Source organism: Saimiri boliviensis, chromosome 14 (assembly GCF_048565385.1).
Source record: "Saimiri boliviensis isolate mSaiBol1 chromosome 14, mSaiBol1.pri, whole genome shotgun sequence".
NCBI classification, from domain to species: Eukaryota; Metazoa; Chordata; class Mammalia; order Primates; family Cebidae; genus Saimiri; species Saimiri boliviensis.
The window spans coordinates 29,603,714-29,628,674 of record NC_133462.1 but is presented as its reverse complement, the minus strand read 5'-3'; the positions used below and the strand labels follow the sequence as shown (position 1 = coordinate 29,628,674).

Below are 24,961 nucleotides of genomic sequence, written 5' to 3'. Positions count from 1 at the left end.
TCTCAAAAAAAAAAAAAAAAAAAATCTGAGCCGGGTGAGGTGGCTCACCCCTGTAATTCAAGTACTTTGGAGGCCAAGGCGGGTGGATCACTTGAGATATGGAGTTTGAAACCAGCCTGACCAACATGGTGAAACCCTGTCTTTAAAAAAAAAAAAAAAAAAAAATGCAGTGACGTGAGATCACACCACTGCATTCTAGCCTGAGTGACTGAGCGAGACTCCATCTCAAAAAAAGAAAAAAAAATTTGCATGGTACATAGAAGGGGCCTGGCCCATGGTGAGTGATTTGTAGTAGGTAGACACACACTGCACAGATGTTGCTGTGCAAGCATGGCCCTGCTTTACAGCCCAGGGACCCTGAGAGGCATTTCCAGAAGTTTCTAGAAGTTTCTGGAAGATTCTAGACATTTCTGGAGCCTTTCAGAATTTTGTACCAACCCTAACGAACTGTTCTTTTTCTGGCCCTAGGTGAAAAACGCCGCTGCTAACGTTCTCAGGGAGACGTGGCTCATCTACAAACATACCAGGCTGGTGAAGAAGCCAGACCAATCCCGGGTTCGAAAACACCAGCGTAAGTTCCTCCAAGCCATCCATCAGTAAGTCCAGCACCTTTCCAGCTCACGTTTCTGTGTCCACATGGCGCGGAGGCAGCCCCCGAAGCTCAGTGTGGCCTCTTCATGGCTCCCTGCCGGGGACGGGTGGTCCGTTGGTTGGGGCCTGCATTTTCTGAGCTGTGTGGGATGGGAGGATCTTCAGAGGGAGGCACATGATGGGTTCTGCTAAGGCATGAACACTACTCAGTAAGTGGCAGGATGTGTATTTTATTCTCTGGAATAACCAGAATGATTCTTACCCTTTAGATTTTGAAGCGATTTCCAATTTTTGCTTTGTCTGCCAGGAAGCTCATAATTAAATCTGTAGTCTGATCCATGGGATCATGCGGGGTAACTAGAACTGAATTGGGCCGGGTGCGATGGCTCGTGCCTGTAATCCCAGCACTGTGGGAGGCAGGAAGATCGCTTGAGACTAGGAGTTCAAGAGCATCCTTGGCAATACAGGGAGAGGTCATCTACAAAAACTAAGAACTTAGCTGGGTGGTGGCATGCATTTGTGGTCCCAGCTACTAGGGCGGCTGAGGTGGGAAGATCACTTGATCCTTCAAAGTCAAGGCTACGGTGAGCTATGATTGCGCCATTGCACTCAGCCTGGGTGACAGAGTGAGACCCCCTCTCAAAAAAAGAAAGAAATTACTTGATTTCCTGTGTTGTTTCTTTGCCCTGAGAATTATTTAATAAAGTAGCTCTAAATCCTTGGCTGCTCATCAAAGTCACAAGGAAGCTTTTTTAAAATCCCATGAGCCACATCCAGCCAGGTGTGGTGGCCCACGCCTGTAATCCCAACACTTTGGGAGGCTGAGGCGAGTGGATCACAAGGTCAGGAGTTCGAGACCAGCCTGACCAACATGGTGAAACCCTGTCTCTACTAAAAATATACTAAAAATACAAAAAAAAAAAAAAAAATTAGCCAGGCGTGGTGGCACATGCTTGTAATCCCAGCTACTCAGGAGGCTGAGACAGGAGAATCACTTGAACCTGGGAGGCAGAGGTTACAGTGAGCCGAGATCATGTCATTGCACTCCAGCCTGACAACAGAGCGAGACTTCAAAACAAAAAAATCCCATGAGCCATATCCAACATCACTTACAGCAGAGCCTGGGTCACAGGCTGGGTTTACATTTAAATTCCTCAAATGACTGCTTGGCTGGGCATGGTGGCTGATGCTTATAATCCCTGCCCTGTTGGAGGCCGAGGCGGGAAGACTGATTGAGGCCAAGATTTGGAAACCAGCCGGGGCAACATAGTGAGACCCCATGGTATGTAAAAAAAATAATAAAGCTTGCGTGGTGGCTCGCGCCTCGCAATCCAGCACTTTGGAGGTTGAGCCAGGAGGATCGCTTGAGGTCAGGAGTTTGCAACCAGCCTAGGCAACAAAGTGAGACCCTGTCTCTATAAAAATAAAAAAAAAATTAGTCCAGTGTAGTGGCACATGTCTATGGTGCCAGCTACCTGGGAGGCTGAGGTGGGAGGATTGCTTGAGCCCAGGAGGTCGAGGTTGCAGTGAGCTGTGATTGTGCCACTGCACTCCAGCCTGGCCCACAGAACAAAATCCTGCCTTAAAAGTGTATATATATGTATATGTGTGTGTATATACATGTATGTATATGGCCGGGCGCAGTGGCTCACGCCTGTAATCCCAGCACTTTGAGAGGCCAAGGCGGGTGGATCAACTAAGGTCAGGAGTTCGAGGCCAGCCTGGCCAACATGGCAAAACCCTGTCTCTACTAAAAATATAAAAATTAGCCTGGTGTGGTGGCAGGCACCTGTAGTCTCAGATACTTAGGAGGCAGAGCCAGGAGAATTGCTTGAACCCAGGAGGCAGAGGTTGCAGTGAGCTGAGATCGCACCGCCGCACTCCAACCTGGGCGACAGAGGAAGAGTCCGCCTCAAAAACTAAAAAATATATTAAAATAAGTAAATAAATAAAAGTTCCGGGCCGGGGCGCGGTGGCTCACGCCTGTAATCCCAGCACTTTGGGAGGCCGAGGCGGGTGGATCACGAGGTCAAGAGATCGAGACCATCCTGCTCAACATGGTGAAACCCCGTCTCTACTAAAAATACAAAAAATTAGCTGGGCATGGTGGCGCGTGCCTGTAATCCCAGCTACTCAGGAGGCTGAGGCAGGAGAATTGCCTGAACCCAGGAGGCGGAGGTCGCGGTGAGCCGAGATCGCGCCATTGCACTCCAGCCTGGGTAACAAGAGCGACACTCCGTCTCAAGAAAAAGAGTCTCTGGGCCTTGCTTCTTCCAAAGGCGCTAGAGAAGGGTCTGTTCCTTGCCTCGCTCGTAGACACAGCACTCCAACCCTCATCATCTCCCTGCGTGTCCTCATGTGGTCCTAATCTTCCCCCCATCCTTTTTTATTTTGAGACGTCTCATTCTGTCCCCCGGGCAGGAGTGCAATGGCGCGATCTCGGCTCGCTGCAACCTCCTGGGTTCAAGCAATTCTCCTGCCTCAGCCTTCTGAGTAGCTGGGATTATAGGCACCCACCACTTTGCGTAATGCCACTGCACCTGGTTGAGTGTGTCTTCTTAAAGAAGAAAAAAGAAAAAGCAATCGAACAGGGAGGTTTCTGAGAAGCCAAGAGTGGCTCCCCTAGTGAGAGACTTCATCTCTAAGAAATTTAAGGCCAGGCCAGGTGGCTCAGGCCTGTAATCCCAGCATTTGGGGAGGCTGAGGTGGGTGGATCACTTGAGGTCAGGAGTTCAAGACCAGCCTGGCCAACATGGTGAAACCCCGTCTCTACAAAAAATACAAAAATCAGCCGGGTGTGGTGGTGCAGCCTGTAATCTCAGGTACTCGAGAGGCTGAGGCATGAGGATGGCTTGAACCCAGGAGGCAGAGGTTGCAGTAAACTGAGATCATGTCACTGCACTCCAGCCTGGGCGACAGAGTGAGACTCTGTCTCAAAAAAAAAACAAAAAAAAAACCAAAGGGACGAAGACGTATCTTAACCAAGTCTCCCTGTGGCCGGCTATCCAGAGACCAGAGGCACCAATGCCAAGTAGCAAGTGCGGGTTCAAATCCTGCTGGGTTGTGGATGGGAAGAGGCTCTCCCCCTCTGAGCCTCAGTTTCCCCCTTGGGAGATGGCGTGGGCATAGTTTTCTGAAGGAAACACCACCTTCGGGACAGGGGGCAGGACAGGCGTGTCCCTGAGGGGCTGGCACAGAACCCTCAGAGGCTGGGCACTTCCCCAGAGCAAGGACAGCCCCTCGGCCATCTGGGAACCCCGCTCGGGGCCCTGGGGCGGCGCCCCCGGGAGGTGGGCAGGGTTGGGTACTTACCGCACAGGTGTGCTGAGGTTAAACTTACCTTGTGATTTTTCTCCTGCTCCGCCCGGTCCTGCCAGGGCTCAGAAGTAAGTCTTCTCCCGGGGGCTCGGTGGGGCTCGGAAATCGGGGTCGCATGGTGGTCACAGACAGGGGCACTCCCGGGGCGTGCCAACCCCAGCCTCAGAGGCAGGCAGGGTTCACGTCTGCTCCATAGATCGGTGCAGGCTTCACCTTGGTCTGGGATCCAACTTCCTGGGACAGTCCTGAGCTGGGCCGCGGACGGGACTGGCCAGTGGGCAGTGTGAGCAGTGGCCAGGCTGACTCCTAGCCCTGACACACCCGCTGTGTGCTGGGAGGGAATGGACCGTAGGGAATCCATCTCCCAAGTCCCACCTCCTCCTCTGGTGCATGTCCCTAGGTGACCCCAGGTGGATGCATGAGAGACCCCGCCCCCACAGCAGCCTCCATGGGAACCCAGCTAACCCCTCCCCCACCCTCTGTCCCGCAGGCTCCGGAGTGTGAAGATTGAGCAAGGGAAGCTGAACGACCAGGCTAACACGCTCACGGACCTGGCCAAGGTGAGCGGGTGGGGCAGGGAGGCCTGGGCAGGGCAGGTGGGGCTCCTGCTGGAGGAGGGTACAAGGACCCACGGTGGGCTGAGCGCAGCGGCTCACGCCTGTCATCCCAGCACTTTGGGGGGCCGAGGTGGGCAGATCACTTGAGGTCAGGAGTTCGAGACCAGCCTGGCCAACACGGTGAAACCCTGTCTTTACTAAAAATATAAAAATTAGCTGGGCGTGGTGGCCACATGCCTGTAATCCCAGCTGCTTGGGAGGCTGAGACAGAAGAATGGCTTGAACCGGGGAGGTGGAGGTTGCAGTGAGCTGAGATTGAGCCACTGTACTCCAGCCTGGGCAACAGAGCAAGACTCCAGCTCAAACAGAAGCAGATAAACAAAAAAGACCCACTGTGGCCAGAGAGCCTGATGGTGAGAGAGACTCTGTACATTGAAATCTTGTATAAAATCTTTACTTTTTAACATTGGCAGCTGCTTTTTATTTAAATAGTTTTAGCCTCTAAGAAAATCGTTTTAGGCCGGGCGCGGTGGCTCACGCCTGTAATCCCAGCACTTTGGGAGGCTGAGGAGGGCGGATCACGAGGTCAGGAGATTGAGACCATCCTGGCCAACATGGTGAAACCCCGTCTCTACTAAAAATACAAAAATTAGCTGGGCGTGGTGGCGCGTGCCTGTAATCCCAGCTACTCAGGAGGCTGAGGCAGGAGAATTGCTTGAACCCAGGAGGCAGAGGTTGCGGTGAGCCGAGATCGTGCTATTGCACTCCAGCCTGGGTAACAAGAGCTAAACTCTATTTCAAAAAAAAAAAAAAGTAAAAAAATTAAAAAAAGAATAGAAAAGAAAAGAAAATCGTTTTAGCCGGCATCATGGCTACACCTATAATCCCAGCAACTAGGGAGGCTGAGGCAGGAGAATCACCTGAGGTCAGTCAGGAGTTCGAGGCTTCAGTGAGCTATGATGGCACCCCTGCATTCCAGCCTGGGCAAAGTGAGACCCCCATCTCTAAAAATAAGAATTTTAAATATAACAATATTTTTAAATATAATAACATAACTTTAAAATTAGGCCGGATGTAGTGGCTCACATCTGTAATCCCAGCACTTTGGGACGCCGAGGCGGGTGGATTGTTTGAGCTCAGGAGTTCAAGACCAGCCTGGGCACCATGGCAAAACCCCATCTCTACAAAAAATACAAAAATTAGCCAGGCGTGGTGGTGGGTGCCTGTAATCTCAGCTATTTGGGGGCCGAGGCAGGAGGATCGCGTGAACTTGGGAGAGTCAGTCTGCAGTGAGCCGAGATGCACCACTGCACTCCAAACTGGGCGACAGAGTGAGATCCTGTCTCAAAAAAGGGTAATAATTTTAAAAAATCATAAAAATTTTAAGAAGAGTATATAGGTCAGGCGCGTTGGCTCACACCTATAATCTCAGCACTTTGGGAGGCCAAGGCAGGTGGATCACCTGAGGTTAGGAGTTAAGAGCAGCCTGGCCAACATGGTGAAATCCCGTCTTTTTATTTATTTTATTTTTTATTTATTATTTATTTATTTTTTTTGAGACAGAGTTTCGCTCTTGTTACCCAGGCTGGAGTGCAATGGCGCGATCTCGGCTCACTGTGACCTCCGCCTCCTGGGTTCAGGCAATTCTCCTGCCTCAGCCTCCTGAGTAGCTGGGATTACAGGCACGCGCCACCATGCCCAGCTAATTTTTGTATTTTTAGTAGAGACGGGGTTTCACCATGTTGACCAGGATGGTCTCAATCTCTCGACCTCGTGATCCGCCAGCCTGGGCCTCCCAAAGTGCTGGGATTACAGGCGTAAGCCACCGCGCCCGGCCAAAATCCCATCTTTTAAAAAAAACAACAACAAAAAAAGAGTATATAGTTACAGGGCTAAATGGGTAAAGAGGTATTTCTAGATTTAGGCATACCACCTCAGTTCAAGCTCTGAAAAGGAAGAGAAAAACAAAATTCCTTTGCTATGGGTATAAATTCAAATGATAGCCTTGGGAGAAAGCTTATTTGTATAGCAATTAAACATCTGTCAGGAAATTAAAATTGATTGCACAAGAAACTGGGGCTGGGTGCTGTGGCTCATGCCTGTAATATCTGTACTTTGGAAGGCCAAGTGAGGCTGGTCACTTGAGCCCAAGAGTTTGCGACCAGCCTGGGCAACATAGAGAGACCCTGTCTGTACAAAAAAAAATCACAAAATTAACCAGGCATGGTGGTGAACACCTGTAGTCCCAGCTATTAGGGAGGCTGAGGCAGGAGGATCACTTGAGCCCAGGAGGTCGAGGCTGCCGTGAGCTGTGATGGTACCGCTTCATCCTGCTTGGGCAAAAGAGCGAGACGCTGTCAAAGAGAGAAAGGCGGGGATGGGGAGAAAGAAGGGAAGAGGGAAAGAAAAGAAAGAAAAGAGCCGGGCGTGGTGGCTCAAGCCTGTAATCCCAGCACTTTGGGAGGCCGAGGCGGGTGGATCACAAGGTCAAGAGATCGAGGCCATCCTGGTCAACATGGTGAAACCCCGTCTCTACTAAAAATACAAAAAATCAGCTGGGCATGGTGGCACGTGCCTGTAATCCCAGCTGCTCAGGAGGCTGAGGCAGGAGAATTGCCTGAACCCAGGAGGCGGAGGTTGCGGTGAGCCGAGATCGCGCCATTGCACTCCAGCCTGGGCAACAGGAGCAAAACTCCGTCTCAAAAAAAGAAAAAAAAGAAAAGAAAAAAGAAGGGAGGGAAGGGAGGAAAAGAAAGAAAGAAATCAGTTTGTGTTCTACGTGAATCTGTGTGTTGATTCGAATATCAAGTCATTTCTCACTTTCGTTTTTAACTTTTTTTTGAGACACAGCCAGGCTGGAGTGCAGTGGTATAATCTCAGCTCACTGTAACCTCTGCCTCCCGGATTCGAGCGATTCTCATGCCTCAGCCTCCCGAGTAGCTGGAACTACAGGCGTGCGCCACCACGAGCAGCTAATTTTTGTTTTTTGGCTTTGTTTTGTTTGTTTGTTTTTTGAGACGGAATCTTGCTCTGTCACCCAGGCTGGAGTGCAGTGGCACGATCTCAGCTCACTGCAACCTTTTTTTTTTGGGGGGGGGGACGGAGTTTCGCTCTTGTTACCCAGGCTGGAGTGCAATGGCGCGATCTCGGCTCACCGCAACCTCCGCCCCCTGGGTTCAGGCAATTCTCCTACCTCAGCCTCCTGAGTAGCTGGGATTACAGGCACGCACCACCATGCCCAGCTATTTTTTTGTATTTTTAGTAGAGACGGGGTTTCACCATGTTGACCAGGATGGTCTCGATCTCTTGACCTCGTGATCCACCCGCCTCGGCCCCCCAGAGTGCTGGGATTACAGGCTTGAGCCACCGCGCCCGGCCAATTTTTGTATTTTTAGTAGAGATGGGGTTTCGCCATGTCGGCCACGCTGGTCTCGAACACCTGACCTTGTTATCCTCCTGCCTCAACCTCCCAAAACGTTGTGATTATGGGCATGAGCCACCATGCCCAGCCTATTTCCCGCTTTTTGAATTCTTCCACTGGTAGATGTGTCATTGGACCAGTTGCAATTAATCAGGTGCTTGGGATCTTTGCAACACTGATTTGAATTCCCTTCTGACCAATGACATAGTTTCAGAAAATAGCTTTTCTCAGCAGCTACATCCCCCGATCTACCAGTCAGCCTGAGGCTAATTTCATGTTATCTTTAGAAAATGTTAAGGCCTATTCTATTTCATTTCTTGTCCCCAAAGCGTTTTAGACTCAGTGAATGTCATCCAGTTTCATATTAACCTACAATAAATTTAATTTGGAAGGGAATCTTTTTTTTTTTTTTTCTTCTGAGACAGGGTCTTGCTGTATTGTGCGGTCTGGAGTGCGTGGCTAAATCATGGCTCACCACAGCCTCCATCTCCTCAGGCTCAAGCAATCCTCCCACCTCAGCCTCCCGAGTAGCTGGGACTACGGGCATGCACCACCAGGTCCTGCTAATTTTTTTTTTAAAGACGGGGTTTCACCACGTTGGTCAGGCTGGTCTTGAACTCCCGACCTCAGGTGATCCGCCCGCCTTGGCCTCCAAAGTGCTTGGATTACAGGTATGAGCCACCACGTCTGGCCTAGTCCTGCTAATTTTTGTATTTTTTGGAGAGACAGGGTTTTGCCATGTTGCCCAGGCTGGTCTTGAACTCCTGAATTCAAGTGATCCTCCTGCCTTGGCCTCCCAAAGTGCCGGTATTTACAGGTGTGAGCTACCGCACTCAGAAAGGAACTTTACGGAAGGAAAAATAATTCTAGACCTCTGGAGATACAGAGGTAACTCTTGGACAACATGGGTGTTATAGAGTGCTGACCCCTTAAAAGTTAAATATTCCCATATAACTTCTTTTTTTTTTTTTTTTTTGAGACAGAGCCTCGCTCTGTTGCCCAGGCTGGAATGCAGAGGTGCGACCTCGGCTCACTGCAGCCTCCACCTCCTGGGTTCAAGCTATTCTCCTGCCTCGGCCTCCCGAGTAGCTGGGACTACAGGTACACACCACCACGCCCAGCTAATTTTTGTATTTTTAGTAGAGACATAGTTTTGCCATGTTGGCCAGGCTGGTCTCAAACTCCTGACCTCAAGCAATTCACCTGCCCTGGCCTCCCAAAATGTTGGGATTATAGGCATAAGACACTGTGCCTGGCCTCATATAACTTTTGATGCCCCCCACACACTCCAGATTTATCTACTGACACCTACCATTGACTGAAAGTCTTCTTGATAACAAATGGTGGATTCATATGTATTTTGTATATGTGTGATATACTGTATTCTTACAATAAGGTAAGGTAGAAGAAGGAAAATACTAAGAAAATCAGGCCAGGGGCAGTGGCTCACGCCTGTAATCCTAGCACTTTGGGAGGCCCAGGAGGGCCGATCACCTGAGGGTGGGAGTTCAAGAGCAGCCCGGCTATCATGGTGAAACCCCGTTTCACCATGTTCTGCTAAAAATACAAAACTAGTCCGGCCTGGTGGCATGCACTTCTAATCCCAGCTACTCAGGAGGCTGAGGCAGGAGACTTGCTTGAACCTGGGAAGTGGAGGTTTCAGTGAACTGGGATCAAGTTACTGCACTCCGACCTGAGTAGCAGAGTGAAACTCTGTCATTTAAAAAAAAAAAAAAAAAAAAAAAAAACAAACATTAGCTGGATCTGGTGGTGCACACCTGTAGTCCCAGCTACTTGGGAGGCTGAGGCGGGAGGATTGCTCAAGTCTGGAGGTCAAGGTTGTAGTGAGCTGTGATTGTACCACCCGACTCCCCCTGGGAGACAGAGCAAGACTCTGTCTCTAAAAAATAAAATTTTAAGACTGAGTGCAGGGACTCACACCTATAATCCCAGCACTTTGGGAGGCTGAGGTGGGCAGATCAACTGAGGTCAGAAGTTCAAGGGCAGCCTGGCCAACATGGCGAAACCCTTTCTCCACTAAAAATACAAAAACGAGCCGGGTGTGGTGGTGGGCGCCTGTAATCCCAGCTACTCAGGAGGCTGAGGCAGGAAAATCACTTGAACCTGGGAGGTGGAGGTTGCAGTGAGCTGAGATTGCGCCGCTGCACTCCAGCCTGGGTGACAGAGCAAGAGTCCATCTCAAAAAAAAAAATTAAAATTAAATATTAAACCTCAGAGAAAGCTAAAGAGAACTCCCCGAAGGCTACACGCCGCTCTGGCCTCCAGGCATCACCCTCCGGCCCCAGGGACTGTAGCCACCTGAGAGAGGCCAGGGTGCGGTCAGTGGTGCCAGGAGGGGCGGCCCCCAGCTCCAAGGTGTTTGCACACTCAGAGTGGGTGTGCCTGGCGGTGATGGAGGGAAAAGTGTAGGGGACACAGTAAGGGCAGCTGGAAGGAAGAGGCTGGGGGTGTGAGAAGCACAGAGGAGCTGGGTGGGCACCTCACCCTGTCTCCCTTCCCTCCCTGCCTCCATCCTCCCATGGAGGCCGCCGAGGGGTGGCGAACCGCCGTGGGCACCCGCTGCGCTCAGAGCCGTGGAGTGATGTTCTGGCATCACCTGGCGGCCAGAGTGGCATCTGCACCCAAGGCTGTCCCTGCCTCCCCTGCCCACAGTGGGACAGTGTCAGAACAGGGCAGTGGAAGTGGGGGGGACGCCCCACTGGCTGCTGTCACCGTGACTGTGGCTGTCGTGTCCCCAGTCTGTGATTGGGTCAGATCCTCAGGGCAGTCACCTTCCTCATCAGACCCCGTCCCCTCCCCAGCCTAATGGGAGGGGTGGCAGTTCCGGACTGAACAGGGACGCCCTCCTCTTCCTCCTAGGCCATGTCCGCAAGGTCCTGCTGTCACCGGGAGCGGTGTCAGTCCAGAACCTCCCCCAGGTCTATGGGGACTATTTGAGCACCCGCTCTGGCTGTGTGTGCCCTGTGGCCACGTCCCCCACCCCAGGACCTCCCTTGGCCTTCCCCAGGCCTGCCAGCCCTGAGCTTGGCCCTTTTTTTTTTTTTTTTTTTTTTTTTGAGACAGAGTTTTGCTCTTGTCACCCAGGCTGGAGTGCAGTGGCACAGTCTCAGCTCACTGTAACCTCCACCTCCTGGGTTCAAGTGATTCTCCTGCCTCAGCCTCCCGAGCAGCTGGGATTCCAGGCACCCACCACCTTGGCCCTAGCTAATTTTTGTGTTTTTAGTAGAGTTCACCATGTTGGCCAGGCTGGTCTTGAACTCCTGATCGCAGGTGACCCACCTGCCCAGCCTCCTGAAGTTCTGGGAATACAGGTGTGAGCCACAGCACCCAGCTGAGCGTGGCATTTAAGACCTGTTTCTTAGGCTGGGCGCCATGGCTCATGCCTCTAATCCTATCACTTTGGGAGGCCAAGGTGAACGGATCACTGGAGGCCACTCAGGAGTTCCAGACCAGGCAAGCCAACACGGTGAAACCCTGACTCGACTAAAACATACCAACAATGAGCCGGCCGTGGTGGTGCAGGTCTGTGATCCCAGCTACTCAGGAGGCTGAGGCAGGAGAATCGCTTGAACCTAGAGGTGGAGGTTGCAGTGAGCCAAGACTGGGCCACTGCACTCCAGCCTGGGTGACAGAGTGAGACTCTGTGTCGAAGAAAAAAACAAAGAAAAGAGCCGTCTCTCCCCTCATCCCCTCTCCATCCTTCCCTGGCCCAGCAAGGGACCTCGCGGAGTGGGGGTGTCCTCCCAGCCACCCCTCCCAGGGGCCTCGCTAGCGGCCACCACCCACCTGCAGCATGCCGACGGTCTCTGTCATCTGTCCCGGTATCTCCCTCTCTCACTCGGCCCCGCCTCTCTCCCGCCCTTCTCTGTCTCCTTCAGACCCAGAGCGTCATGTACGACCTTGTGTCGGAGCTGCATGCCCAGCACGAGGAGCTGGAGGCTCGCCTGGCCACCCTGGAAAGCCGCCTGGACACCCTGGGCGCCTCTCTGCAGGCCCTGCCCGGCCTCATCGCCCAAGCCATACGCCCGCCCCCGCCACCCCTGCCTCCCCGGCCCGGCCCCGGCCCCCCAGACCAGGCGGCCCGGAGCTCCCCATGCCGGTGGCCGCCCGTGGCCACCTCGGACTGCGGGTGACGGCCCTGCCCGCCACCAGACCCCTAAATCTTGGCCATCGTGTGGCCGCCACCTCCGTGAAGCCCTGTACCGTGGCGCCTCTTGGAGTTCAAGAAGCCGGCGCTGAGTCGGGCTGAGTGGACTGGGGCCTGCCCCGCCCAGACTGCCCGGGCAGAGGGCAGGGCTGGACCACGGGTGAGGGCAGGGGGGCCCGGAGTTGCCTCTGGCTAGCTGGTCCCCTGACTCTCCCCAGGCCCCAGGTGGGCATAGAGCCGCCCAGGAGGGATCCGTGCTTGTTCTGAATAAAGCAGGACCCGCCCACCCGGTGGCTGCCTGTGTGGGTGGCTGGGAGGTACCAGTGATGTCCCAGGAGATAGACCCCCAACCCCGGGCACCAAGAGGAATGTGGGACTCAAAGAAGCCCGTTCCCATCACCGGCCTAGCCTAGAATCCCCCTCTCCCTCTGGGCTGGAGCTCAGTCAGGGACAACTCTCTAGGGACATCTGTGCCAGCCCCACCTGGTGCTGATAGTGCGATCCCTCAGAGGGTGTGGCCCAACCCTGGCCGGAAGCATCCCTCCCCTTTAACCAATCACGTTGATGAACGCCCACCGTGTGCCAGGTCCCAGCGGGGCCCGTGGGGGAGGTGACCTGGGTGAGGAAGGTCGTTTGGGTTTTTGTGAGATGTGTATTGAGCACCTGCCGTCTACAGAGAATGTGATGCTGTCAATTACCACACTGACTCCTCCTCAGAGCTTGACCCAGGTGGGATGGGGGGAAACTGAGGCCCAGCGAGGAGGGATGGTACTGGATTTAAACTGGAAATCTCCTAGGCCAAGGTAAAGAACTGGACTGGCCGGGCGCGGTGGCTCACGCCTCTGCAGCACTTTAGGAGGCCATGGCGGGCAGATCACAAGGTCAGGAGTTCAAGACCAGCCTGGCCAGCATGGTGAAACCCCATCTGTACTAAAAATACAAACTATTAGCCAGGCGTGGTGGCATGCGCCTGTAGTCCTAGCTACTTGGGAGGCTGAGGCAAGAGAATCGCTTGAACCTGACAGGCAGAGGTTGCAGTGAGCCCAGATCGTGCCACTGCACTCCAGCCTGAGTGACAGAGCGAGACTCAGTTTCAAGAAAAATTAAGCCAGGCGTGGCGGTATGCGCCTGTCATCCCAGCTACTCGGAGGCTGAGGCAGGAGGACCACTTGAACCCAGGAGGTAGAGGATGCATTGAGAAAAAAATGAAAGGAACCTGGACTGTGTGGAAGGGACTCCATGGAGGAGCAGGAGGAGAGGGTATTTGGTGACATCCAGGGGTCAGACAAACCCTTCCAGGTGGACTAGAGGGGAGGGTTCCAGACGCAGGTAGAATCCAGAAGGTCCCGCACAACCTGGGCTTGGGTGCTGGGGGCAGGGGACATTTACTGGGCAGCTGCTGAGCCCTGGGTGCGGTGGGGAGGCGAAGCAGTGCCCAGCCTCGGGGCCCCGGGTCCTGGCAGCCTCTGATAAGGCCATCAGTCGCCTGGCTCAACATGATAACTAGCCCGTGGCTGGTGCAAGTATCGGACCCAAGCATGAGAAGGGAGCGGGGAGGTGCTGGTCAGACCAGCGTTCGAGTCCTGACTCTGCCACTGCTGGGTGTCTCTGGGCAGTGGCTGGCCCTCTGGAGCCTCAGTTGTTTCATCTGTAAAAGGGGGGTGACAGTCTACTGAACCAGAACTCCATAAAAACAGCCAGACAACTAGTAGGTGCTCAATAAATGCTCCTTCCAGCCTGAGGGATCATATCGGAGTCTTTGGCAGGACTCATCCTTTTTACCCGGTTGTCTGGCTGGGGAAACCGAGGCATGAGAAGGAAGGGGGCTATCCTTCAGGGTGAGAGGCCAGGGTTCAGTGAAGGAACATTCCTGAGTGTACCTTCTGTGCTCAGTGGTCGCTCCAGGTCTGATGGCGGAGGCACAGTAAGCCCATAGCAGTGGGGGGTTGGGGGAGGGGGAAGTAACCAAAGCCATAAAGCCATAAAGCAATAAACAGACCGGGTGTGGTGGCTCACGCCCTAATCTCAGTACTTGGGGAGGCTGAGGCAGGAGGATCATTTGAGGTCAGGAGTTGGAGACCAGTCTGGCCAACATGGTGAAACTCTGGCTTTACTAAAAATACAAACATAAGCTGGGCGTGGTAGCACAGGCCTGTCGTCAGGAACTTGGGTGGCTGAGGCAGGAGAATTGCTTGAACCCAGGAGGCGGAGGTTGCAGTGAGCCGGGATCACGCCACTGCTCCCCAGCCTGGGCGACAGAGCCAGACTCTATTTAAAAAAAAAAGAGAGAGAGAGAGAAAGAAAGTCAACAAGGCCAGAGGTGGCAAGGGGACTCTGAGGAAGTGACATTCGGGTGTGGGCGGCATGGGTGGGAGAACGGATCTGGCGGCGGAACAGCCCAATGCGGAGGCGAAGAGGGGGACCCGAGGTGGCTGTGTTAGGGGGACAAGCCAGGAAGTGATAATGAAGGGGAGGCTGAGGCGGTGCCGGGTCGGGGCGAATGAGATCACAGGACTGAGCTCCGCGGCCTCCTCCGTGCCTCCCCGGCCACCTCCGCCCCTGCCTGCTTCTGAGTCATCAGCGCCGACCCTACAGAAAACAGGACCCGCCCAGCCCCGAGGATGGCAAAAGTCAACGGCGCGTCACGGGGGCGGACGCAGAGGACCAGGAAGTTCCCCGACGACGCGCCCGCCCAAGTTCGCCCGGGGCCCGGGAGGAAGCTCCGGGGGGCCGCGGAGCCCCAGGGGACCTGCAGGCGCACCCCGGCCGTGCGCCTCCCAGCCGCGCGCCATGCGCCCTGGGGGCGTGCGCAGCTTCGCGCTGGAGCTGGCGCGGGGCCCGGGCGGCGCGTACCGCAGCGGGGAGCGGCTGTGCGGCCGGGTGCTGCTGGACGTGGCGGCGCCGCTGCGGGTGCGAGCGCTCGAGGTGAAGGCGCGCGGCGGAGCGGTCACCCACTGGCTGGAGGGTCGCAGCGTGGGCGTCAACGCCGTGTCCAGCGACTACGCGGCCGCCGAGACCTACCTGCGGCGGCGGCAGCTGCTGCTCCGAGGTGAGACACTCCGCGCGGTCCCCGCCGCAGCGCGGACCCCTTCGGCTGGGACCCTCTCCGGGGCCGGAAGCCCTTCCACTTAGAAGCTCTGCGATCGGGTGATCCTTTTTCAAGGAGCGGGAACTCCCTTCCCGGGGTTCGGACCCTCCCACAGGCCAGGAGTTCAAGACTAGCCTGGGCGACATGGCAAAACCCCATGTCTCCAAAAAATACAAAAATGAGCCAGGCTAGTGGCGCGCGCCTGGAGTCCCAGCTACAGGCTGAAGTGGGAAGATCGCTCGAGCCTGGGAGGTAGAGGCTGCAGCGGGCTGAGCTCGCATCACTGCACTCCAGCCTGGACACTCGCCCAGCCCCGGTCAGGACCCCCAAGAACCGGAAACGTCTACCCAGGGTCTGGGCGTTCCCCTCTCTGGAGCCAGACGCCCTCGATTTAGAGGCTGTGCGGTGGGGAGGCCCCTTTCAAAGCAGGGGGACCCTCTTACTAGAGTCCAGGGAACCCCTGGGAAACAGAGTGGGTGATCTCCCAGGTGGACCCCAGGGTTGATCCCAGGCCTGGAGTCCCTGATTCTCGAAGAAGGCTCCCAACTCACTTGTTACCCTGGGCCCCACCTCAGTTTACCCCGCAGGGTCTGATGGAGGTAGGGTTGGCGGTCCGGTGGTGTTTCGCGGTGAGGAGGTGGAAGTGCATTCCAGCGGCGGGGAGATGAAGTGGGGTCACATTCTCCTGCGAGCCTGGGTCTTGGGGAGATCCCTACTCTGCCCCAACCTCAGTCCTTTTTGCATTCCAAGTGCCCCTAGGCTACACAGCCAGTCACCAGCCAGCCAGGGGGCCGCAGAAGGAGGCAGTCCATACCCTTGCACCCTACTGTGTGGCTGCAGGAGGGCTTCAGCCTCTCTGGGCCAAGCTAGACCTCACTATACCCGGCTGTAAAATGGGCCAGGAGGGAGGAAGCTCAGATTCCTGACAGCGAATTTTTCCCAGTGCTGTAGGCAATGGAAGCTTTAGGGACACAAGAGTCACAGATGCGGGAGACCCTCCCCTCCTCCCCAGCAGTAGAAACAGAGGAACAAGTGCAGTGGGGCAGGGCAGGAAGGGGCCCAGGAGGCGCTTCCCTTCCCCAGCGACCGGGAGAACTATTGGGGCTGCTTTCACCCGAAGGCCGCCCCAGACACTCAACGGCGACTTCCTTAAAACATTGAGGGGTGAGCCACCGCGCCAGGCTCCCATCTCTTAAAATACATAAAAATTGGGCCGGGCGCGGTGGCTCACGCCTCTAATCCCAGCACTTTGGGAGGCCGAGGCGGGTGGATCACGAGGTCGAGAGATCGAGACCATCCTGGTCAACATGGTGAAACCCCGTCTCTACTAAAAATACAAAAATTAGCTGGGCATGGTGGCGCACGCCTGTAGTCCCAGCTACTAGGGAGGCTGAGGCAGGAGAATTGCCTGAACCCAGGAGGCAGAGGTTGCGGTGAGCTGAGATCGCGCCATTGCACTCCAGCCTGGGTAACAAGAGCGAAACTCCGTCTCAAAAAAAAAATAAATAAATAAATAAATAAAAAAAATAAAAATAAAAAAAATAAAAAAAAAATACATAAAAATTGACTGGGCACACAGTGTTTCACACCTGTAATCCCAGCACTTTGGGAGGCCGAGGCAGGAGGATCACCTGAGATCAGGAGTTCAAGACCAGCCTGGTCAACATGGTGAAACTCCATCTCTACTAAATATACAAAAATTAGCCAGGCTGATTTTTCAATTAGCCCAGCTACTCGGGGGGCTAAGGCGGAAGATCGCTGGAACCCGGGAGGCTGACGTTGCAGTGAGCCAAGATCACACCACCGCATTACAGCGGGGTGTCAGGGTGAGACCCCATCCCCCCCAAAAATAATTAATCAATTAAATTAAATTTTTGGCCGGGTACAGTGGCTCACGCCTGTAATCCCAGCACTTTGGGAGACTGAGGCGGGCAGATCACTTGAGCACAAGAGTTCGAGACCAGCCTGGACAACATGGCGAAACCCTGGGCGTGGTGGTGCACACCTGTAGTCCCAGCTACTCGGGAGGCTGAGATCAGAGGATCTCTTGAGCCCCGGAGGCAGACGTTGCAGTGAGTTGAGATGGTGCCAATGCACTCCAGCCTAGGTGACAGAGCGAGATCCTGTCTCAAAAAAAAAAAAAAAAAAAAAAAAAAATTAATTTAAAGTTTTGTAAACGTTTAAGAAAAAAAAACAAAAACAAAAACAATGATCCTGGAGAGGCGAGGCCAGTGGCGCTGCTGTGTGACCTCGAGCAGGCGCCCGCCCCTCTCTGGGCCTCTGGGGTCCATCTGTGAAATGAATTGAGGAAGGCGGCACTGGCTTAGTAGTCCCTTCAGGGTTACCTCATCCGCTTCCCCTCCGGACTTAACAACCTGCTCTCTCCCGTCCAGGGTCCCCTGAGACCTGGCCCAAGGTCCCAGACCTTCCTTTCAGCTGCAAAGCCAGGCGGCATTCCAGGCTGATCACTGTGCCTCCAGCGCCGTCGTTCCTGTTCTGACCCTCATCACGGGCTGCGAGTGCCCGTGTTTGCTTATGACCGCCCCGCTCCTCACCCACACCCCTCACCGGGGTGCTGGAGGTCTGGTGACTCCCGAGCCACGTTCAGGAGGAGACAGGGCAGGGGACGGGTTCAGCGGCAGCGCATTCCGCTGCCACAAGAGGGCGCCAGCGTCCCGCAGTCGACGCAGAGAAAACTCCGCGCGGCTTTTCTTTTTCTTTTATTTATTTATTTTCTTTTATTTATTTATTTATTTATTTTTTGAGACGGAGTTTCGCTCTCGGCTCACCGCAACCTCCGCCTCCTGGGTTCAGGCAATTCTCCTGCCTCAGCCTCCTGAGTAGCTGGGATTACAGGCACGTGTCACCATGCCCAGCTAATATTTTCTATTTTTCAGTAGAGACGGGGTTTCACCATGTTGACCAGGATGGTCTCGATCTCTTGACCTCGTGATCCACCCGCCTCGGCCTCCCAGAGTGCTGGGATTACAGGCTTGAGCCACCGCGCCCGGCCGCGGCTTTTCTTTTTAAATCAGCCCAGCCGCTCCGGGGGCTAAGGCAGAAGAATCGCTGGACACTGAAGCCCAGCGAGAGGTCACGCCGTCCCGAGGGCGCCCCGCAGCCGTTGACCTGGGGGCGCCCGAGCGTCCCTTGCACTCGGCCCTGTGGAGGGGCGCGGGCTGAGGATGTCTGGAGCAGGCACGAGGGCTTGGGGGAAGGTCGGGTTTGCCCGAGGCTGAAAACGGGAAAGAACGTCAGGGCGCAGGTGCCGCTCGGGCAGAGGCACCGAGGCGCGACCGAGTGACCGTGTGTCCGGAGCAGGGGGGTGACCCGGGAGCCACGCTCTTGGAGGGGGCCAGCTGGGGCTGCACGATGATCCATGCACAACCTTCTCAAGTCAGGACTGATTTTTATTTTCTCCCGGCTCTACAGAGGGGGAAACTGAGGTTCCAAGAGGTTGTCATTTGCCCAGGACCAGCAGCCGAGCGGGGCTTGAATCAGCGGAGGGTGCGGCAGGCACCGGTGCGGACGGAGGTCGGTCCCACCCACCTCCTCCTCTTCCCCCTTTGCATACCGGGGGAAACAGGCCTGGAACAGTCATAGGCTCTCGGGCCCTCAACTGGGGCGAGGGCCCCGCGCCCCAAATCCGGACCGGACATGCCTCGAGTCACGTCTACCAGAGGCGGCTGGTGAGCTATGAAGCCGAGAGGCTGAAGGCTCTGCTGGCTGACCTCAGGCCCGGGCCCTGCCTCTGGACCTCAGTGACCCCTCTTTGCTCCCGGAGTCCGCGAGAGACCAGCTCTGGCCGCCTCAGGGCCTCAGTTTCCCCCCGGGTTCCGCGAGGGTAGGGGGCAGCCGGCGGTGAGCAGGGGCGTTTGTTATTTTGCGCCACGCCTGGGCGGAGCCACGCCCCTTGTCGCGCTATTGGTGGAGTTCTTTTGGGGGTGTGGTGAGAGACGGCGGCCCCCCGCCGCCCTGCCATATAAAAGCGGCGCCGCAGCCAGGCCCCGGGCATTTCTAGCTGGTTGACCAGCGCGGCTGGGTGTCCAGGGCGAGTTTGCGTTCTGAGGCTGCAGCGTCGGCTCCTTGAGCTGCCGGGTTGCGGGTTCGAGGCCAGGTTCCTCGTGTCTTGGGTTCGCGGCCCGGACGCGATGCTGTTCGACAAGGTGAAAGCGTTCTCGGTGCAGTTGGACGGCGCAACCGCGGGCGCCGAGCCCGTGTTCAGCGGCGGCCAGACCGTGGCCGGCCGGGTGCTGCTGGAGCTGGCGAGCGCCGTGCGTGTGGGTGCCCTGAGGGTGCGCGCGCGGGGCCGCGCCCACGTGCACTGGAGCGAGTCGCGCAGCGCGGGCTCCAGCACGATTTACACGCAGAACTACAGCGAGCGCGTGGAGGTCCTGAGCCACCGCGCCACGCTTCTGGCGCCAGGTACGGATCGGATCGGGGACCCCGCTCGGTGCACCGGTTGTGTGCTTCCCATCACCCGGACGGTGGTACCCCGGTCAGCCCCGGGACCCCAATGCGACCTCTCAGTCTCCTCCTTTTGCTCCTATCTGCAGACACGGGGGAGACCACGACGCTGCCTCCTGGGCGCCATGAGTTCCTGTTCAGCTTCCAGCTGCCCCCGTAAGTCCTCTGGGGTACAGGGTTGCGTGGGACTCCCTAAGCCTGCCGCCCCTTCCAGATTCATTCCTCTCATACTGGATACCTGGGCACCTCTGAGCCCCAAGACTCTTCCCTGGGAGACCCCCAGAGTGTCTGTGTGTGTCGCCTTCTTCCTGCCTGCGTGCCTCTGTATCTCGCCCTCTGAAGTTCCCTTCCCTCCACCCCAGGACCCTGGTGACATCCTTCGAGGGCAAACACGGCAGTGTCCGTTACTGTATCAAGGCCACCCTGCACCGGCCCTGGATCCCAGCACGCAGGGCAAGGAAAGTGTTCACTGTCATCGAGCCGGTAGACATCAACACGCCCGCCCTGCTGGTGAGTGGCCACCCTGGGAGGTAGGATGGGAGTATTGTAGGACGGGGCCTGGCTGCTGGGTGACACCGACTGAGAAGTTGGGGGGTCATAAGTGGGCCCTGGCCGGGAGGCAGGCAGGTGTGGGAATGCGTGTGGAATCCACTGGGATCTACCCCCATTTGCTGTGTGACTCCGGGCAAGTGTCTTGCCCTTTCTGAGCCTCAGATGCCTCTTCTGTGAAAGAGACCAGAGCTAGAGCTTACCAAACACGAATGACACACCAAACACTTGGCTTGTACATTTCACTTCTGGCTTTATAAGATGGGTTGTGTCCCTGGCTCTGTTCTATAGATAATTTCTGGATTGTTAAAAAGAAACCAAGCCCTGCCCAGAGTCCTCTCTCAGCTGGGAGTGGTTGGGAAGTTTGGAAGTTGCCCGGTGTCTCTGGTTTGCACAAAATGACTCATCCATGTCCCTTTCCTCTACACGGACAGGCACCTCAAGCGGGGGCTCAGGAAAAGGTCGCCCGATCCTGGTACCGTAACCGTGGCCTCGTCTCCCTTTCAGCCAAGATCGACCGCAAGGGCTACACGCCAGGTAGCAGGCAGACCGGACTGGGTCGGGACAGGGGCTGGCGTCGGGGCTGCAGGAGGGGAAACTGAGGCCCCGCTGCTCTTCGCTGCAGGAGAGGTCATCCCCGTCTTCGCCGAGATCGACAACGGCTCCACGCGTCCTGTGCTGCCTCGGGCGGCCTTGGTGCAGACGCAGACGTTCATGGCCCGAGGCGCCCGAAAGCAGAAACAGGCGGTGGTGGTCAGCCTCGCGGGCGAGCCGGTGGGCCCGGGGCAGCGGGCGCTGTGGCAGGGCCGGGCGCTGCAGATACCCCCGGTGGGTCCTTCCATCCTGCACTGCCGCGTTCTCCACGTGGACTACGCGCTCAAGGTAGGGCATCCTGCATCCACCCTGTACCCCTCAGATTGAGGGTATGTGAGGCCTCTGTCTCCCCAGGCATCGGAGGGAGGTGGGGGTCGGCGAGGCTGCCCGGGCGCCCTCCCTTAACGATGGTTCCTTCCTCCAGGTCTGCGTGGACATCCCCGGCACATCCAAGCTGCTGCTGGAGCTGCCGCTGGTGATCGGCACCATCCCCTTGCACCCCTTCAGCAGCCGCTCCTCCAGCGTGGGCAGCCACGCCAGCTTCTTGCTGGACTGGGGGCTGGGGGCCTTGCCGGAGTGGCCCGAGGGTAAGCTCCCGCCCTGCTGGCATGCAGGGGGTGGGTGGGTACACGGAGAGGCGGATGCCAGGTCAACTCTGTCACCATCAATTCCCCCTGGAATCCCAGCCCCAGAGCTGGCACAAGCTGGCTCCTGGTCCCTGGTCCCTTGGAGCAGGGCTGTCCCAGGCCAGCCTCACCCACCCTGTCTCTCGATTCCAGCTCCTCCCGAATACTCGGAGGTGGTAGCCGAGACGGAGGCGGCAGCCTTTGGGCAGAGCCCCTTCCCACTCCCGCAGGACGCCGACATGAGCCTGGAAGGTCCGTTCTTCGCCTACGTCCAAGAGTTCCGCTACCGCCCGCCACCCCTGTACTCCGAGGTGAGCTCAAGGATCCGAGAAGCAGCCATGCCTCCCTGGGCCCTGGCAGCCTCCATGGGGTGGGAGACATACAGCAGATAGGTTTTTTGTTTGTTTGTTTTTCAAGCCAAGGTCTGGCTCTGTCACCAGGCTGGAGTGCAGTGGCACAGTCATAGCTCTCTGCAGCCTCAACCTCCTGGGCTCAGTTGATCCTCTCGCCTCAGCCTCTTGAATAGCTGGGGCTACAGGCGCGCAAGCCACCACGTCCTGCTAATTTTTGTTTGCTTTTTTTAAGGTGGAGTTTGGCTCTTGTTACCCAGGCTGGAGCGCAGTGGCGTGATCTTGGCTCACTGCAAACTCCACCTGCCGGGTTCAAGTGATTCTCCTGCCTCAGCCTCCTGAGTAGCTGGGATTACAGGCACACGCCACCACACCTGGCTAGTTTTTGTATTTTTAGTAGAGACGAGGTTTCACCATGTTGATCAGGCTGGTCTCAAAACTCCTGACCTCGTGATCTGCCCACTTCGGCCTCCCAACGTGCTGGGATTACAGGTGGGAGGCACCGAGCTGGGGTTTTGTTTTTTTTTTCTTCGAGGCAGTCTTGCTCTGCCGCCCAGGTGGAGTGCACTGGCCCAATCTGTGCTCACCGCAACCTCTGCCTCCCAGGTTCAAGCAATTATCCTGCCTCAGACTCCCGAGTAGCTGGGATTACAGGTGTTTACCACCATGCTCAGCTAATTTTTATATTTTTTAGTAGAGACGGGGTTTTGCCATGTTGGCCAGGCTGGTCTTGAACTCCTGACCCCAGGTGATCCACCCGCCTTGGCGTCCCAAAGTGCTGGGATCATAGGCATGAGCCACCTCGCCCAGTCTCCATCTCTTAAAATACATAAGAATTGGCCAGGCACTGTGGTTCCCACCTGTAATCCCAGCACTTTGGGAGGCTGAGGCAGGTGGATCACCTGAGGTCAGGAGTTCGAGACCAGCCTGGCCAACATGGAGAAACCCCATCTCTACTAAAAATACAAAAATTAGCCAGGCGTGGTGGTGCACGCCTGTGATCCCAGCTACTCAGGAGGCTGAGGCAGGAGAATCACACGAACCCGGGATGTGGAGGTTGCAGTGAGCCAAGATCACGCTACGCTGCCCTCCGGCCTGGGCGACACTGTGAGACTCTTGTCTCAAAAAAGAAGACAAAATGAAATAAAAATAAAGCCCACAGGAGGATGGGCTTAGATTATCTGCAGATATTATGCCATTTTCTATCAGGGACCTGAGCCTCTGTGGATTTTGGTGTCCACGGGATTCCTAGAACCAGCCCCCTTGTGGATACCAGGAGGCACTACACAGTCAGCTCCCGAGCCCTCCTCGCGCCAAGTCCGGGGTGGGGTCTGCCCTAGGCACTGCCCCCGGACGGGCTCTTCCCTGGCCAAGGGTGGGAGTCAGGAGATGGCTGGATGGGGGTGGGTTTCTGAATTTCTGTTTCCAGTATCCCCCAAGGCTTAACGGGAACATTTCTCTCAGGAGGATCCAAACCCACCCTCGGAGGCCATGAGGCTGCGCTATGCGACTTGCTGAACGGCACAGGGACACCTCAAGAACGGGGTTGCACACCTGCTTTCAACCACCGTGACTGCAGGGAGCGGCTGGACCAAGGACTGACCTCCCCAGCTACATCAAAGTTGGGGAAACCAAGTCTCGGAGTGAGGCGGGGCCTTTCCGACGTCACAGGGACCAGAGGAAGAGCCAGGCTGGAATCTGACTTACCTGGACCGCTGCCCTTGTGAGGCATTGACTTCCCAGCGCGGCATCCGAGACACTGTTTAATAACCTGTCTTCCCAGCCCGTGGGCAACGCTGGAGTCCTCCGGGAACCTTCAGTCTGGGAGAAGCAGAGCCATAGACAGTTCCAGCATCGTGGAACCGGAAGAAGAGACCCGCAGCTTCGAGAGTCCAGACAGGAAGCAGAGAAGTCTTCCTTCCGGAAGGGGGATTTTTAGCTGAGGCTTTGGAGCATGAATAGGAGCTCAGCAGGCAGAAGAATGAGGAAGAAAAGTCAGAGAAGGTCAGAGCTGAGTGACATTTGGAATCTACTCCATTTATTGTAAAATTGGAGGTTCAGGCCGGGCGCGGTGGCTGAAGCCTATAATCCCAGCACTTTGGGAGGCTAAGGCAGGTGGATCACAAGGTCAAGGGATCGAGACCATCCTGGTCAACATGGTGAAACTTCGTCTCGACTAAAAAATATACAAAAAATTAGCTGGGCATGGTGGCGCGTGCCTGTAATCCCAGCTACTCGGGAGGCTGAGGCAGGAGAATTGCCTGAACCCAGGAGGCGGAGGCTGCGGTGAGCCGAGATCGTGCCATTGCACTCCAGCCTGGGTAACCAGAGCGAAAGCGAAACTCCGTCTCAAAAAAAAAAAAAAAATTGGGGGTTCAGAGGGCAAGTGCCTCCGAGTTGAGGCCACACAGTGAGGTCCAGTGGGTGAAAGGACCCAGGAATGAGGCGTTCAGGAAAGAAAGCAGGTTGTCCGAACTCTGTGGAATCTGTGGGTGGCAGGGGCAGCCGCTCCAGCCTTTGAAGACTTTGAAAGCCAGAGATCCCTGGCGCAGGCTTGGATTTCCTGGGAGTTCTTCCAAGTACCCAGGGGCATCAGAGCTGCCTGAGTGTTACATGGCCCCGGGGAACCCGGGTTCAGGGTAGGACCGGCAAGACCAGACACCTAACATGCAAAATGAAAACGCTGGGCTCGCGGCTGAACAGTGAAGGATTCGAGACGGGCAGCATCACGCCATGCCTGGGGACAGGGGTCAGCCTACGGGGACACACAGGGACTGCTGTGCTTCCGGAAGCTCCGTGTCCTGGCGAAAAGCACTAAAAGGGGCAGCTGGACAAGCCCCCAGCTGCAGAGTCGGCGCTCTGGTTGGGGCAGGGCCCGGCCTGGGACTCAGCATTTCTGATACGCCTTAAGAAATCATTGTTTTGTACAATTATTTTTTAAAAGTAAACGTGTGGGGGAAAAAACCCACTTCTTTCTTGGGCTTCTTGATTTATTTTCCCCCCCTCGACCAGCCGCTGAGGAAACCATCACTGTCATCCCGGGTCACTTTCTTGGAGACTGAATTCCTGGCCAAAGAGGGCAGAAGGGCCCATGATTCAGAAGGGGAAACTGAGGCCCAGGCCTGGGAGGCGGTTGGCCCAAGGACACACAGGGAGGCTGAGGTGGGGCAGGGGCTGAGCCCTGGGCCCCTCACCAGCACCCCCGGGACAGTCTCAGAAGCTGGTGGGGGTG

The 24,961-nt window shown here is 55.9% G+C and overlaps 2 protein-coding genes across 4 annotated transcripts in view; both read left to right on the top strand.

Annotated features, from left to right (window-relative positions):
• KCNN1 (potassium calcium-activated channel subfamily N member 1) overlaps positions 1 to 12,755 on the top strand; it is a 36,608-nt gene extending 23,853 nt beyond the window's left edge. Inside the window, exons 7-9 of one of the 2 annotated variants that reach the window (XR_012513418.1) lie at positions 469 to 571; positions 4,400 to 4,469; positions 11,787 to 11,875. Coding sequence is in view for 1 of the 2 variants with exons in the window: in XM_074384396.1 (XP_074240497.1) it covers positions 469 to 596; positions 4,400 to 4,469; positions 11,787 to 12,041 (453 nt within the window). In the remaining variant the exon portion in view is untranslated. Of the gene's footprint in view, positions 1 to 468; positions 597 to 4,399; positions 4,470 to 11,786 lie in introns of both variants that reach the window. The other variant, XM_074384396.1, reaches the window with a different exon arrangement.
• Positions 12,756 to 14,586: 1,831 nt separating this feature from the next.
• On the top strand, positions 14,587 to 24,704 carry ARRDC2 (arrestin domain containing 2). Of its 2 annotated transcripts, XM_074384394.1 has the most exons (9): positions 15,038 to 15,104; positions 18,576 to 19,568; positions 19,700 to 19,766; positions 19,973 to 20,120; positions 20,594 to 20,696; positions 20,785 to 21,041; positions 21,178 to 21,340; positions 21,533 to 21,690; positions 23,194 to 24,704. In XM_074384394.1, the coding sequence occupies exons 2-9, from the start codon at positions 19,295 to 19,297 to the stop codon at positions 23,245 to 23,247; spliced, it is 1,224 nt and encodes a 407-aa protein (XP_074240495.1). In that variant the 5' UTR covers positions 15,038 to 15,104; positions 18,576 to 19,294; the 3' UTR covers positions 23,248 to 24,704. The 2 variants fall into 2 exon arrangements, with proteins under 2 accessions (XP_039322845.2, XP_074240495.1); XM_039466911.2 differs by lacking the exon at positions 18,576 to 19,568 and having other exon boundaries at positions 14,587 to 15,104.
• The last annotated feature ends 257 nt before the right edge of the window (positions 24,705 to 24,961 follow it).

Bases quoted from the DNA above. Each gene is read 5' to 3' on its own strand.
- ARRDC2 (XM_074384394.1), top strand. From the start codon at position 19,295: ATGCTGTTCGACAAGGTGAAAGCGTTCTCGGTGCAGTTGGACGGCGCA. The intron at 19,569-19,699 runs GTACGGATCGGA...TCCTATCTGCAG, and splicing joins CGCCACGCTTCTGGCGCCAG to ACACGGGGGAGACCACGACG. The intron at 21,691-23,193 runs GTGAGCTCAAGG...CATTTCTCTCAG, and splicing joins CGCCACCCCTGTACTCCGAG to GAGGATCCAAACCCACCCTC.